The following is a 14941-nucleotide window of genomic DNA, read 5'->3' as shown; positions in this document are numbered from 1 at the left end:
GCAATCTATTTACAAGAGAGTAACTGTGAGCAGGTGAAGGCTTTAATGTGCAATTGGCATCTAAAACAAACATGATCACGTCAGACAATGCTTGTACCATTATCTTTGTTCAAAGGGTTTTTTCTTTATAATATTGTACCATATCAAAGATTCCTTTTTCTAGCATCTTGCTCCTAAGACACAGTTTATACTGTTTGATATTTACAATATATATAGGGAACAGTGGAGGTTAAGTGCTTTGCAAAAGGGACATGTAAATGAGACTTCTTATCACAAGCCTGTCGCATTGTAGAGAAACTAATCACTGACATATGTTTTGGAGTATAATTAAAATATCTGCAACTTTAAATGTTATGTCATCTCGTCTCAGGGAAGCTCTCGGTGCCTTGATTTCATACCTTTTTGTGTTGCTTGAGCATGCTCCTGTGAAATCATGTGACTCCCCCAGCACTCGAACCACCTGATTTCAAACCTCATGACGCTATATTTAACTGAGTGACAGTGGCAATTCTCACCGTGGTTTGAAAGCAATTCAAAATAAAATCAATCATTCTCAGTTACTGTAAGTGTTCCTGTTGCAGTCTCCTCACACCGGGTGGAGTCGCTCCACGTGATGTGCTCACACATGACGCTGCTGGCAGTATTTGTTATCCTGTCTATCCTATTGAGGCAATGCTGTTTTAACTGTTTTCAGCTGGAGTTTGGCTTCCAATAATCTATCCACCCCCAGACTGTAAATAAAGGTTAATGAAGTAGCCCGTGGGCAGTTCACAGAGAGTCTTACTTTTGTTTGCTGATGACATTCCCACTGGCTGAATGAAAGGACAGGGAAAGGTACATCATCTGCTTACTGAAGGACTTGCAATGCATGCTCAAATGTTTGACAAAGCCTTTGCACCAACTTAGTTAATATCGAGTCAAATAATAAGTCATCTAAAATTAAAAGCTGTGATCTGATGAAAGCAGCGATCACACTATTCGCTTCAAGGACCTCATAGATCACTAATAATTGAAACAGCTGAACATGCTTTTAACAATATTCAGAAAATGTTCCTCATTTCAGTCTATAATATTAAGAATTATTATTATTTGATCAGTTTAATTTACGGTACAGTTAATCTCCATAACTTGAAATTCCTCCAGGTAAAATCATAAAAACTGTGATGGGTTAATGTTTTTTATATTTCATTATCATGAAAAGTTTGACTAAATTTATAAGCATAACTACGTATTTTTGGTAACAGGGATCTCTCACTGAAAATCAGTGGCTTAAAACTTAAGCTGTACACTAGAAAAGGTGCTTTAACTTGTATGACCACCTGCAAGACCGGCTTTATTGCCTGCAGGCATGTCTGCATGTTTTATTTAGCCAAAGAAACAAGTGTTAGTAACTAAACAAAGGCCTCCTTGTGAATTTCAGACATTGACAATTAACTAATAACCATCAGAGACAGTTTGTTTCCGTTTCAACTTCACTTCATACTATGTTTGAGTGTTTTTCTTTATTCTTTTTCCATTTTTAATTGTTGGGTTCTGTATGAGGAAAATAAATAATGGAGAAAATTGTCGTAGCTTTGACATTCTCTTTGTCTCACTGTGTAAAAGAAGAGGTGTAACTTTGCTTTGGTGAGAGAAACTGTCAATATTTTCCACAGTCCAAGATAACTCAGGGAAAAGGGATCGGATTTCCTCTTTCTAGTGCGCCGGATCTCCTTTCCATTGTGTATCAGTCCTCCAATTACATAGCTAAATCAAGGCTCACGTTATTCCACGAAAGCCCCTTTGTTCACAACCGATGGACGTCATTTTCATGGCAGACTGAAATAAACATCACCCCGTAAGAATTCTGTACATTTCAAAAATATGTACGTGATTTTGATTTCTACTTTAACGGGGACTCACGGCAGGATATAGGACCACAGAGGGTGTTCTCCGGCCTATATAAATGCGCCGCCATCTTACATTTGCCAGTCTCTGCTGTTCCGGTCCGTGTGAGCAGGCGACCCGCGGAGGGAGTGGACGAGGCTCCCCGCTGACTCCCGCTGCACGGTTCCTCCGAGGTTTCCTTTTTCCATTTCGCAGTGGGGTTTTTTTTAACTCTCCAGGACCCAAGTGGACGGACTTTCTGTGTTGACAAGGGTAGGCTCCCATAATCACAAACTACCGGCTTCAGTGAGTGTGTCCGTGTGGTGGTGGTGCGGCCGCCGGGGATGCTGCAGCAGCAGCAGCAGCCGCAGCAGCAGCTGCTGATCCCGGCAGAGAGGAGCCGGGATCAGCCGGTCCTCCGCCCCGGGGGGGCAGCCCTGCTGCCGGGGACACCCGCAGTATCAGCGCAGGGGTTGTGTAGGCCATTATACCTTGTTTTTCCAGCAAGGAAAGACTTGCAGCGAGTTTGAGTTACATGTGAATGTTATTGTGCTGCTGTGTGAGTTTAATCCCTCAGAAACAGACTCTTATCTGTGTCGGTGTTGATCACATTCCTCTTTACTGACTCATGTTGGGGACACTTCTGCTGCTGCTAGGCTTGTTTTCGCTGTTTCAACTTGGAAAAACGACTTAAACACAGGTGAAACTTGTCTTAAATGTTGAGCAAGTGTTTTTTTTTTTTGTTTTTTTTTTTTTAACCATGTTAATTTCATTTGTCCCTTTCACCGAGTAAGTTGTCGTCCACGAAAAAAAAAGGTTTGGTCTGAAGTTCCGTCGCAACTTTTTCCCTGAGCCGTTAACGGCTCACACGGGGCCAGCGGCGCAAACTTGAGTGGTTTTTATTTTATTTTGTTTTGTTGTGAGCCTTACAGGCCTTTTCCACTCGTCCTTTTTTTTTAAACAAAGACCGACAAATTCCTCCCAGCCCGATGTGCTTTGGGGAGGAAGCCGAGGCGGAGCCAGAGTGAAACCTGAGCCGGGTGTCGGGGCAGAGCCGGGCCGGCAGCTGTGGCGGGGAGGCGGGGCTGGACCTCCATTATCACCCGCTGCAGCGATGTGGGGGAAAATACACGCTTTAACGCCGATTTATGCTCCCGCGTTACACCGACGCAGAGTATACGGGGTCGGTTTAACGCGGAACCATAAATCAGGCTTAACTCAAGTCAGTTTCCATCAACGGGGGTGTAAGTTAAAAAATGGAGGCTTGGAAATGATGAAAGACTGAGGAAAGTTGGATGCCCGTGGGTTTTTCCCCCTCACTAAGTAGACGGCTTCTCTCCAACATTGTTAGTCCTGCCTGGCCGCAATGAGGCGGATGTTTATATTTTGAAGTAATTTAATTCCCCATCACCAGTTTTGAGTAATTTTATTTTCTTTGTGTGCGTGTGTCTGTATACAAGGAGGCTTTGCAACCAAACCGGATTGCCTTTATTATGGCACGACACAAGGATCAGGTTTCACAGCTGCTGGACTAATTTCACATCTGTTTTGTCATGAGATCACTGTCTTGAGTTTTTTTTTTAATTATATTTATTTTCTTTTCGTCTTTCCGTGGTCACTCAGTGAAAATCCCCGAAAAAATTACACAGCGGAACAAAAAGCGACCTACCTACAATCTCATCAGCATTTTTCTCTCCTGATGATGCACTGAACCCTCTGAGAGGAAACGTGGGTGTCTGACATCCGAGTAGGTTCACTTGAAAAATGCAGCTACCAGGAACTTTCTCTTGGTTTTTCCCATGAACTAAAATTGTAGGGTTTTTTTTGTATAAAGACAAACTTGTATCACAATATTTTGTTTTTCCAGAAGTGCATTTGTGATTTTAAAATGAGCAGCAAGTTTGAACTATCAGTTTAAGTTCACTGGTGGTGATTCCCCCTTCGAAAAATTAGAAATATGCATGCAGAGGTTTTTAATTAATTTATTTCCCCTGCATCTTCACAAGCATTCAGTGTTTTGCAGCGGAGGCAGACTGAAGCCCTGCAACGGCTACAGGCATTGTGTTGTTGGCAGCCAGCAGTGCTGCTGACCCTGCACATTATACGGCCAAGCCCGTGGCAGCTTCGCTTTCTGCTTGTGTCGATAATAAAGCTCATTTGGGTCTACTCATCTGGATGCATTGACATCAGTACATTTTACTGGAGTAAATTGACTGTGCTAAAGTTTGGATGGATTTAAGTAATTTGTTCACTGGTTCTCAAATGTTTTTCTCTTCCCAACAAGGGCACATACTCTTTCAAGTAATTTTCTATTAATTTGTATGAAAGGGATTGCATGCTGGAGTAAAAATTGTAAAATTAAACCAAAAGTGTGGGGGGCCAAATGCTTAAGATGTAATTAAAGGAGGTATATGCTAGATTGTTTTTTGTTTGCTTTTTAATTGGCAATATGGTGCTCGCCTGAGCCTCTTTTTCAATTTAGGAATAGGGAATATTTGCTTCATCACTTTAGGTTCCTCTGAGGAATAAAGGGACATGTGGTGTTTATTGTAAGTTTGTAGTTAAGAATGTCATGGAAGTCTGTTTTTAGATATATATTTTTTTTTAAGGTATTTAAATTCAATACTTCCACCTGGCTTACACACTATACTTTTGCTCCTGCTTAACTAGATGTTGATATATTAGGTAATTTTTTGAACTTAGGTACAAGTGTCCCCCGTTGGCCTGTAACAAAAAGGTAGATGTGCCATAAGTGGCCCATAGCTACGGGTTTAGAGAGCTATGGTTTTGCCTCCAATGTTTAGTTTTTTGTTTTGATTTTCTTCATTATACAAATTCACAAGACCTTTGCTGGTATCAGGCTTTTAGTAGGAGTGCTCAGTCTTTGTGGTTTTATGTCTTTTTAGATGTCAAATTAACTTTTTTGCAGTTTTAGCAGCATGTATTATTATTATTATTCAGGGTATTGTCAGGCAGGACGCGGGTCCTATTTGTCCACCTCTGCTGTAGCCGATCTGGGACAGCAATCCTGTAGTTAAGCCTGATTTACAGGGCATTTATGAACTTATCAGAGTAATGGGAAGGTTTTTCTTTTTTCCCTCCCTTCATGAGACAGCTGTTTCTCTGGGGGTGGTGGGTCTGGGCATTTGGTTTCAGTTATATGGCTTTGAACTGCATCAGGCACAATTCTGTATATTGGATTTCACATCTGGCTTCAAAGAAACCTATCGTTGAAATTTTTGTGGCTGGGCCACTCGCTTGATGCCTAAGAACTTTTGCAGTAACAACTTAGTCGTTCAGACTGAGTTTACAGTTTGGCTGCCATTTGTGTGTCTCAATTGGAGGCCAGACATTGCTTGTTTGCTCCTTTTTAAAAAGAGAAAAAAGGCTGTTTAAAAAGCCAGATGCAAAGAGCCACTTTGCCACCAGTGTGAGTCATAAATGGTTCCACTGTGTGCTTTGATTGTATGTTTGATTTGTATCCAGGCTTGTATGGGACATGTGGCTCCCATTAAGACTTAGCAAGGTTACATGAGGGCAAGCCTGCAGTGCTTGAGAGGATGGTATATGAACAGTGAGTTTGAGCTGGTACCTTTTGTTGTTAGACGCAACAGTGGAGCATGATTGAAGATATTAACATCTCTCAGCTGAGGTGAGGTGGTGTGGGCGTGAGAGCAGGGAAGTAATTCATAACAGCTGAGCTGTTACAAATATAAGTCCAGTCTCCTTCAGACTTGGCCTGGTTTTTACCATTTTGTTGCTGACTGCTTTGTATCAGTCTACTTCTAAGGGTGGGTTTCTTTTATTTTGTGCTTAACGGTTTTGGTTTTATTAGGTATAGATTACAATATACAAACTTTCAGAACTTACTCCCAAAGCAAAATCGTTAAACAGAATGACCAAATTCTGTTTAGGTTATGGTAAGATCTTTTTAGAGTATGGTATACTCCACAGATGTTTGAAGACTGAAAAAATAATGCAGAATGGATGGTAGTATTTTGGTGTATGCAAATACAGTCTACTGTTGTTGGCTAGATTATCCTGTGAAAGTAAATCAATCTTCATAACTGAAATCTTTGCAGTTACACAAGAAAATGCAAACTTATCGCTTTTCATGTTAACACATCGATAACTAAAGTTAGGTCTGAAGTCATGTCAGTTCTTAATTTTTCTCGATTTTTGACAGTTTTTTGTTTGCCAGCACTTAATATTTCTAATGCATCACTGAAAACTACAGCAATTTGCACTTTGGCACGTCATTACTTGCAGTTTTCAAATGTCAACTTTTTAAAATTTTGCAAACCTCCAAATGACCTCACGATGTGACTTGCACATCAAATCATTCACTTCTCTCATCCATTTTTGACTTAAGTTTTGGATGCAATGCCAACTGTTTTTAAACAAAGTCAAAAAAATTGGAATAGTTTGTTTTTTTTTCTTTCTCATTCTTGGCTGACCACAAATCTTTCTGTGGAGTTCATATTTCAAATGTAGCTCATTTTAAATATTAGATTTTTGGGGTGAAAAAAACCCATCTAATCATTTCAATATGTACTATCTCTGTTTGGTTTATGTGGGTGTCTGGGTTACAGCAGTCTTCACCCTGTTCTGACTACAAATTCCTTCTGCCCATCTCTGGGTTTTCCACTTCATGCGGTGTCTCTGCTGAATGTTCTGTTGCAGTGAAGCGTCTTCAGGCTGTTCAGACTCAATACTAGTAGCCGGATAGCTACTATACTGAAGTCTATCTCTGGAATTTCATAAATGCACAATTTTTCAGTTTTGTTTTATTGTACATGTCGTACAATAAGATAAAACTGAAAAATGTGTCCTGTTTTAAGAGTTGGGTGCAGTTTATTTATGAGGGAGGTTGGGGGTGTGTGTGTTGGGATCCCCTCCTGATACAAAGGCTTTCTTTCATTCACAGACATTAAATACTTGGTTTCCTGTGGAACCAACAACACAGCAACTGTTCAGTCAAACCACCGCAGTAAATGAAAACAAATACAAATTTGTTTGGAAATTTGTATTTATTTCCTGCTTGGTTTAGTACTATTAGCTTGGCAAATGCCTAAAATACTCTAGTCTTGCACCCAAGCTCTGAGATCTCTCTGTGCAGCGAGGCATTTCATGCCAACGTTACAACAGTACGTGTCTGAGGAGAGACTTGAAACAAGGTTTAAACTTGGTGACTCTTTCAGTCTGTAGTGCAGAATTGCATTTTTTTTAATACAGTACCGGGTCTCCAGCACTCATGGTAGCTGGATTAGTTCACTGCAGGAAATGTACTTGAATAGAGGGCACCTGGGCTTATTTTGGCTTATATTCAAGCACTTAGGAATATCATGATGTGGGTGAGTGGAAAATCTATACAAACATAGAATTTGGCTATTTTATTTATGTAAATAGAGTATGAATTAGTTGAGGTTTTATCGTACTCTTTGTATCCCTCAGTGAGTCGTAGTGTTAGGACACATGCAGACCGGTTAACTGCGATTTAATGGTCTGGGAAAATAAAAAAAAAAGCTGAATACACAGGCCAATGTTTCTTAAACTAAAAAAAGCTGTTTTTTTTTTTTTTTTGCATTTTTCCTTTTCTTTGTAACATTATGTATCTATGAGTTGAAAAGGCATCTTTAGGTTTTACTTTTTTCCGGTAAAATCCTCTAGCCTGTTCCATCACTCCTTTCACTGCTAGTATTTACTTTCCTGGAAGATGTGGTTTCAGCTTCAAAGCCTGTGCAAGAATGTGCCCCCCCCTCTCCCCTTCCTGCCGCCTCTCCCACTGCTGCATTTCCCCTCCAACACTTGAAGAGTTGGTTGCCGCTGCACTCGTAAGCAGTCTGTGTTAGTGAGCAGCAGCTGTTTGTATATTTTTCTGAAACGGAAAGAGGAAACCCTGGAAAGGGAGGAGGCAGGGAAGAAAACGTTGAGGTCACTGATTGGAGCTGTTTTATAAAAACAACCAACGTATTAATAGGGGTGTTACGATACATTGATTTAGCGATGGGTTATACAATATTAATGCATGTAATCCTCAATATGATCATGATTTCTTTTCATTAAATGAACAGTTTTTTTTTCCTGTCAAATGTCTAGATAATAAATAAAAGGGACATTTTAGTTTCATACTTTGTCATATGAACTGAGGTAATTCTGTTCAATCATGTCTCTTATTGATAACTAGCTCCTGAGTCAAAATCATATCGTGACATATTTTGATTGTTGAGAAAGATGGAGTCATCTAGTTGATATAATTTCATATTGTGGTTATTTTCTCTTTGATCTGCCAGCAGTACCATTGTCTTGTAATTCTGTAAATGTGGTATCTGGTTGAGGATGGGTTGAAGGAGTGACATGCAGCTGACGCAGGTCCACTTACTTTGTTCTTTTTTCCCCTCCCAGATCAGGAAGCTGTGTTGGCCACGGTTTGAGAAAGGAGCATGGCTTCCCAGGGTAAGTTTGGAGAGGAAACACACGCTCACTCTTGCATCTTTCTCACATTTGGATCCACCGTTAATGAAACTTACCAGCAGCCTGAACCAGACTTCTTTTGTAGAGATTTATGCTTTCATTGAGGCACAGTGAATTGCTTATTGATTTCATACCAGGTTATGTCTGAAAACACTGCAAAGTAATGGTACAAAAACATCAGAAATCAATAAATGCAGTGGCTATAAACCACAAGTGAATCACCTGAAACATGATAGATGGTGAAAGTCCAGCGCCACACAATGTTTACTGTATAACATTAATATGAGGTCATTTTTCAGGATTTCTCATCTTTTTTTCTGTCTCCTAGCTGATCTGATGGAACTAGACATGGCCATGGAGCCAGACCGTAAGGCGGCTGTCAGCCACTGGCAGCAACAGTCCTACCTAGATTCAGGAATCCACTCAGGGGCAACCACAACCGCTCCCTCCCTCAGTGGGAAAGGCAACCCTGAGGAAGACGATGTCGACAACCAGGTCATGTATGAGTGGGAGCAGGGCTTCAACCAAAACTTCGCCCCGGATCAAGTACAAGGTAAGAACTGTCGATACCCATGAGATAAAATGGTGTGACTGAGATAAAAGAGATAACGATGAGCCTGTTCCTCTGTCTGTTTAGACATAGATGGTCAGTATGCCATGACGCGTGCTCAGCGGGTCCGTGCAGCAATGTTCCCAGAGACTCTTGAGGAGGGCATGCAGATCCCCTCCACCCAGTACGACGCTGCAAACCCCACCAACGTCCAGAGGCTGGCGGAGCCGTCACAGATGCTGAAACACGCTGTGGTCAATCTGATCAACTACCAAGATGATGCTGAGCTTGCAACGAGGGCCATACCAGAACTCACCAAACTTCTCAATGACGAAGATCAGGTCATTTACTTTACAGACTACTAATCAGGTTACTCTATTTTTGGATTTATTCATTTGTCTAATTAAAGTTTGTGTTGATCCCCTCCAGGTTGTAGTTAACAAAGCGTCAGTGATGGTCCACCAGCTTTCAAAGAAAGAAGCCTCTCGCCACGCCATCATGCGCTCCCCTCAGATGGTTTCTGCCATCGTCAGGACCATGCAGAACACAAACGATGTGGAAACTGCTCGCTGCACCGCAGGAACACTACACAACCTTTCCCACCACAGAGAGGGACTCCTGGCTATCTTCAAGTCTGGAGGAATACCAGCACTAGTTAAAATGCTCGGGTATGTGGGGGGTGGAGGCTCGCTCTCTGGGGTTTACTAGGACTTGGCCTGCTGTAGCTCATCAGTGGAGAAACACAGTATATGATTAAATATCTTTTGGCAGAGAAACTTCACAACCCAACAACTTTTATTTCCTTTTAAATCAAAACTTGATTAGATTTTTGATTTTTGCAGTATCTGGAATTTTGAAGATGGTTAAGCAAAAACCGGATACGTCTAGTACTGCTGACTTTTGATTGTAAGGTAATCCCTGTCTTGTCTTCCTCCTCTGCAGCTCACCGGTGGACTCGGTCCTGTTCTACGCCATCACCACCCTCCACAACCTCCTGCTGCACCAGGAAGGAGCCAAGATGGCTGTTCGCCTGGCAGGTGGTCTCCAAAAAATGGTGGCTCTGCTCAACAAAACCAATGTCAAGTTCCTTGCTATCACCACAGACTGTCTCCAGATACTGGCCTATGGAAACCAAGAAAGCAAGGTGAGGGGCCTACGGGTGACTGTGTTGTATGATATTTATAAATTACATGTATACAAGGAAAAGTAAAATGAATATTCTACTTGATGTACTGGACATTTGTGACGTAAATGATTGATTTTCTGTTTGCTTAGTTGATCATCCTGGCGAGTGGAGGTCCCCAAGCACTGGTCAACATCATGAGGACTTACACTTATGAGAAACTGTTGTGGACCACAAGCCGTGTTCTCAAAGTTCTGTCGGTGTGCTCCAGTAACAAACCTGCTATTGTAGAGGCTGGTATGTTACGTCACATTAATATTCTGTAGAATCAGTGCATGTATATTCTGTCAAGTTTTGAACTGTGAATGTTTTTAAAGCAACCCCCACATTTAAAATGTTTGTCCAGGAGGAATGCAGGCCCTGGGACTCCACCTGACAGACCCCAGCCAGAGACTGGTCCAGAACTGTCTCTGGACTCTCAGGAACTTATCAGATGCTGCCACCAAACAGGTGATTAAAAAAGAAAAAAAAACACTGCCCCTCCTAGTTGCATTTGATGTTACAAAGGCTTTTATGTCAGTAAGACGGTAGTGAGACCCCAAAATGCATTTATTGGGGAAGTAAGCTGTAGACATTGCTCAAAAGAGGGAAAATATGAAAAACTGTATAATATTGATGTGAAATTGACCGTATCTAGAATTTAAAATGCTGTATATTGAAACATCCTCCTCCAACTGTTCCAGGAGGGGATGGAAGGTCTGCTGGGAACCTTGGTGCAGCTGCTCGGCAGTGACGACATAAATGTGGTGACATGTGCTGCTGGTATCCTGTCTAACCTGACCTGTAACAACTACAAGAACAAAATGATGGTTTGCCAGGTGAGTGTTCGCATGCTTGTCATACTGTAATGTCATTACCAGTCTGTTGCATGCGTTTGACAAATGTCTCATCACGACTCATCCATTAATGTTTCATCATATCTGCTCCGTTTAGGTTGGCGGTATTGAGGCATTAGTTCGCACCGTGCTTCGTGCCGGTGATAGAGAAGACATCACAGAGCCAGCTATTTGTGCCCTGCGTCACCTCACGTCTCGACACCAGGATGCGGAGATGGCCCAGAACGCTGTCAGACTGCACTACGGCCTGCCTGTAGTGGTTAAATTACTGCACCCGCCGTCACACTGGCCACTGATCAAGGTACGCACCTCTGAAATAAGAGGAACACCAATCAAGGCAAAATAATCCAAATCTAGATTGAGCATGTAAGAAATGAGTTTAAAAATGTTTAAACGGTTAATTTTACAACCTTTTGGGTATAAACTGCTCTTGCTCCTTTGACAGGCTACAGTTGGTCTGATCCGTAACCTGGCTCTGTGTCCTGCAAACCACGCTCCCCTGAGGGAGCAGGGGGCCATCCCCAGACTGGTCCAGCTACTCGTCAGAGCTCACCAAGACACGCAGAGACGCACCAGCATGGGAGGAACACAGCAGCAGTTTGTGGTATGGAAACCCCACGTATATGACACTTGAAATATCACTTTGCCATTCACCATAAGTGAAACAGAGTCTCCCACCATACGTGGCACATCTGGGGGAAAAAAAAACATTTCCTGTTCTCGGTTTTGAAGTCTGACACAAAGAACCCTGTTCATGGATGTGGGGGGATGAACCACAAGAGCAAACTGGTGCTGTTACCAATAAAGTATTTTGTTTTTAGGAGGGAGTTCGTATGGAAGAGATCGTGGAGGGCTGCACGGGAGCACTTCACATCCTGGCCAGAGATGTTCACAACAGGATAGTCATCCGAGGTCTCAACACCATACCCCTGTTTGTACAGGCAAGTTTCCAGCTGAATTCAACTCTTATCCATGGATTGTTCACTATGGAAGTGCTTAAGACACAACTTTGACACAACAGACAGGGTTTTAACGGTGAGGTTGTCTCCGCAGCTGCTGTATTCTCCCATTGAGAACATCCAGCGTGTAGCAGCAGGAGTGCTCTGTGAGCTGGCTCAGGATAAAGAAGCTGCTGAGGCCATCGAGGCCGAAGGAGCCACCGCTCCTCTCACAGAGCTGCTGCACAGCCGCAACGAAGGAGTTGGTATGTACACAAATACACTTTAAACATGGCTGCTGTTCTAACTTTGTAGACAAGTTTGATTATAGGAATAAAATGATGCATGTGCTGAATGAAAGAACATTAATGCTGTGTCTAGACTTACATTTGAGTCCAGCATTTAATGTCCCGTCTTAATCTTCCTCAGCTACATATGCAGCAGCCGTTTTGTTCCGCATGTCGGAGGACAAACCCCAAGATTACAAGAAACGCCTGTCAGTGGAACTCACCAGCTCGCTGTTCAGGACAGAACCGATGGCCTGGAACGAGGTTGGAAAAACAATATTAGTATTTCTGTAACTGCATGTCAGTAGAAATGGATACATTTATATTTTTGCCATTTCAAAGTCACCCAGATCAAACTGCCCCTACCCGGCTCACCCCATGTCTTTTGTCCCTTGTTTTCCAGACTGGAGACCTGGGTTTGGACATCGGCGCACAGGGAGAGCCTCTGGGCTACAGACAAGATGGTGAGTGACCTCCCGGCCGTGTGTGGTGCTGTGTGGGGGGAACACTTGTTGGCAACAAGGTCACAGACCAGTTCTCTGGGCCGGTCCGTCTCACCACCCAGCTAGACTCCAGTCAAACTCTGGAAACTTGGACATTCATTTCTGCCTTTCAAAATACTCAGTCGGAGCCCCGTTTCTACATAATTAATGCTGGTATGATCCAACATACAAGCATGTAGAGATGGTGAAGGGCAGTAGTGGTTTCAAATGTAAGAGTAGGGACGTACAATGCAGCTCCTCACTGGAATCATGGCCTGTGTGTTAATCAGGGGACTGCCTTTATCTCCCCTCACTGCATTCTTCTCTCCTCTAATTGGCTCTTAGCCTAACAAATGGAAACAAAGACTTGAAGTTAGTAAATATTTGGGACATTTTGGCTTCTGCTGCTGAACCAAAATGCTTAATTGAACCATGAAAATCAGTTTGATTTCAAGTCCCCACTATTCTGAGAGCTCAGTCGTGACTCAGCCGGGGGGGTTGTTGGTGTGCTGTGCGTTGGCCTTTGAATGATCATACTAGTGTGTGACGGTGTGGTTTGTTAACATGCTTCTAACAACTTGCTCTGCTTCACCTGCTTCTCCTCCATCCACTCCCTGCGTACCCAGACCCAAGTTATCGTTCCTTCCACTCGGGGGGTTACGGAGGGGACTCAATGGGCATGGAGCCCATGATGGACCATGATCTGGGTGGAGGCCACCATCCTGGGCAGGACTACGCCCCTGTAGAAGGGCTGCCTGACCTGGCACATGCCCAGGAACTGATAGAAGGCTTACCACCTGCAGACTCAAACCAACTGGCCTGGTTTGATACCGACCTGTAAATACCAAGACCAACATTACACTACATTTTCTACTAGGTAAGATTAACTTCTCACTCCACTCTGTAGCCTTGTGTCCGCCGGAGTCAATGGTAGCCAGCTCTTTTCAGAGATGTAACATGGATGCTGGAGGCTCAGTGGGGAGGAATTTGGATGAAATGGTTGAGGAAGGAGAAGATGGGATTTACTTACTGTTGCATCTTCAGGCTGCTCTGAACTGCAAAGCTGTTTGGTGTGGTGTGTTAAGTTTTACTTGCTGTTTGATCTCTGTGTGTGGCCCTTTTACCGACCTCTGTGAAATTCTTTTTCATTTTTTTTTTCTCCTAACATTTGTCTCCTCCCTCTGCAGCTGTATCATGTGATCTGGATGAACCTGCATCATGATTCACCCATATGGAGGAGGCGGGGTTTCAGAAAGTGCCTGAAGATGACTCAACAGCGAGCAGAGTTTCCCGTCCATGGGAACTCCATTGGGACAAAGTAGATTTTAGTGCAGTTTGTTTCTGGTCTCTCAGCCTGATGAGGGGCTGACTTTAAATCTTGACATGACATGCAGATTTTTGATCTCTGATTGTTTTTCAGAAACCCTTTTTATGTATTTTGTTTCCCATTTTTACTTTTGTTTTACTTTTTTATTCGGTTTTCAAGTCTGTAATGGTACAAACTGCATCTAGCTTGCTTTTCCCCCATTTTTATGTATTATGGATACGCATCTCCTGTTTTGCAGTCCCTTGTATTTTAAGTCTATGGTAGTATTGAGCTTTTTTTTTTTTTTTTGTTTGTCCCCCCCTTTTTTTTTTCCTTTATTTTAGTGGTGACGTTCCATCCAAGTAAAGAATCGGAACACATTTTAAATGATGTTCAAACACTAAAGTTAATCAGTTGAATTGTATTCTGATGATCAAGTGTAACATTGTGTAGCTTTTGTATAAAAAAAACATGAATTGGAAATCATGGTCCAAATATTGAGCTATTTTCTTGCTTTAAAGGAGGACACTGATGTGTCTGCTGTTCCAAAGGGGGTTTAGCTGACCGAGCTGGGTGGGAGGGTCTGTAAAACGACTGGGGTGGAAAAGTGCTACTATTGGTCTGCTGTTACTAAGGAGGGAGAGGTAGTGAAAGGCGCTGGTTGCTGTAGCCTGCTGTGTTCTGAAACAATAAAATGGACTGTCATTTCACCTGGATGTGTATCATTTCAGCATTGATGTTGTGTACCGAGATGACACTTAAACATATTTTAGAAACCAAGATATACAAAAGGGTCATAGTGGTTTTAAAAGGTTGAAATTGTGGCCTCTTATTTATTTGGTGCAAAGCATTCAGCTTCACCGGTGTTGCCCTTTTCACTTTCCACTGCTCCAGGCTGCACAGGAAACAAACCATAATCCATGTGAGGGCTTAGAGATAAGACTACAGAAACACAAGTGAGAATGTAGAAGTGTGAAATAGAGTCCACACCCAGCTAGATTCACGGGACGCCAGACCTG

The 14941-nt window shown here is 42.5% G+C and overlaps 1 protein-coding gene across 2 annotated transcripts; it reads left to right on the top strand.

Moving 5' to 3' along the window:
- Nucleotides 1-1981: 1981 nt before the first annotated feature.
- ctnnb1 (catenin (cadherin-associated protein), beta 1) lies at nucleotides 1982-14632 on the top strand. 2 transcript variants are annotated; one of them, XM_061716365.1, is made up of 17 exons: nucleotides 1982-2139; nucleotides 8272-8322; nucleotides 8669-8893; nucleotides 8978-9231; nucleotides 9320-9558; nucleotides 9833-10034; nucleotides 10166-10310; nucleotides 10420-10523; nucleotides 10757-10891; nucleotides 11007-11210; nucleotides 11355-11513; nucleotides 11731-11850; nucleotides 11963-12113; nucleotides 12277-12398; nucleotides 12538-12598; nucleotides 13243-13493; nucleotides 13804-14632. In XM_061716365.1, the coding sequence occupies exons 2-16, from the start codon at nucleotides 8310-8312 to the stop codon at nucleotides 13455-13457; spliced, it is 2349 nt and encodes a 782-aa protein (XP_061572349.1). In that variant the 5' UTR covers nucleotides 1982-2139; nucleotides 8272-8309; the 3' UTR covers nucleotides 13458-13493; nucleotides 13804-14632. The 2 variants fall into 2 exon arrangements, with proteins under 2 accessions (XP_061572349.1, XP_061572350.1); XM_061716366.1 differs by lacking the exon at nucleotides 13243-13493.
- Nucleotides 14633-14941: the final 309 nt, after the last annotated feature.

This window comes from Cololabis saira, chromosome 3, assembly GCF_033807715.1.
Source record: "Cololabis saira isolate AMF1-May2022 chromosome 3, fColSai1.1, whole genome shotgun sequence".
NCBI classification, from domain to species: domain Eukaryota; kingdom Metazoa; phylum Chordata; class Actinopteri; order Beloniformes; family Belonidae; genus Cololabis; species Cololabis saira.
This window is presented reverse-complemented; position numbering and strand designations above follow the sequence as displayed.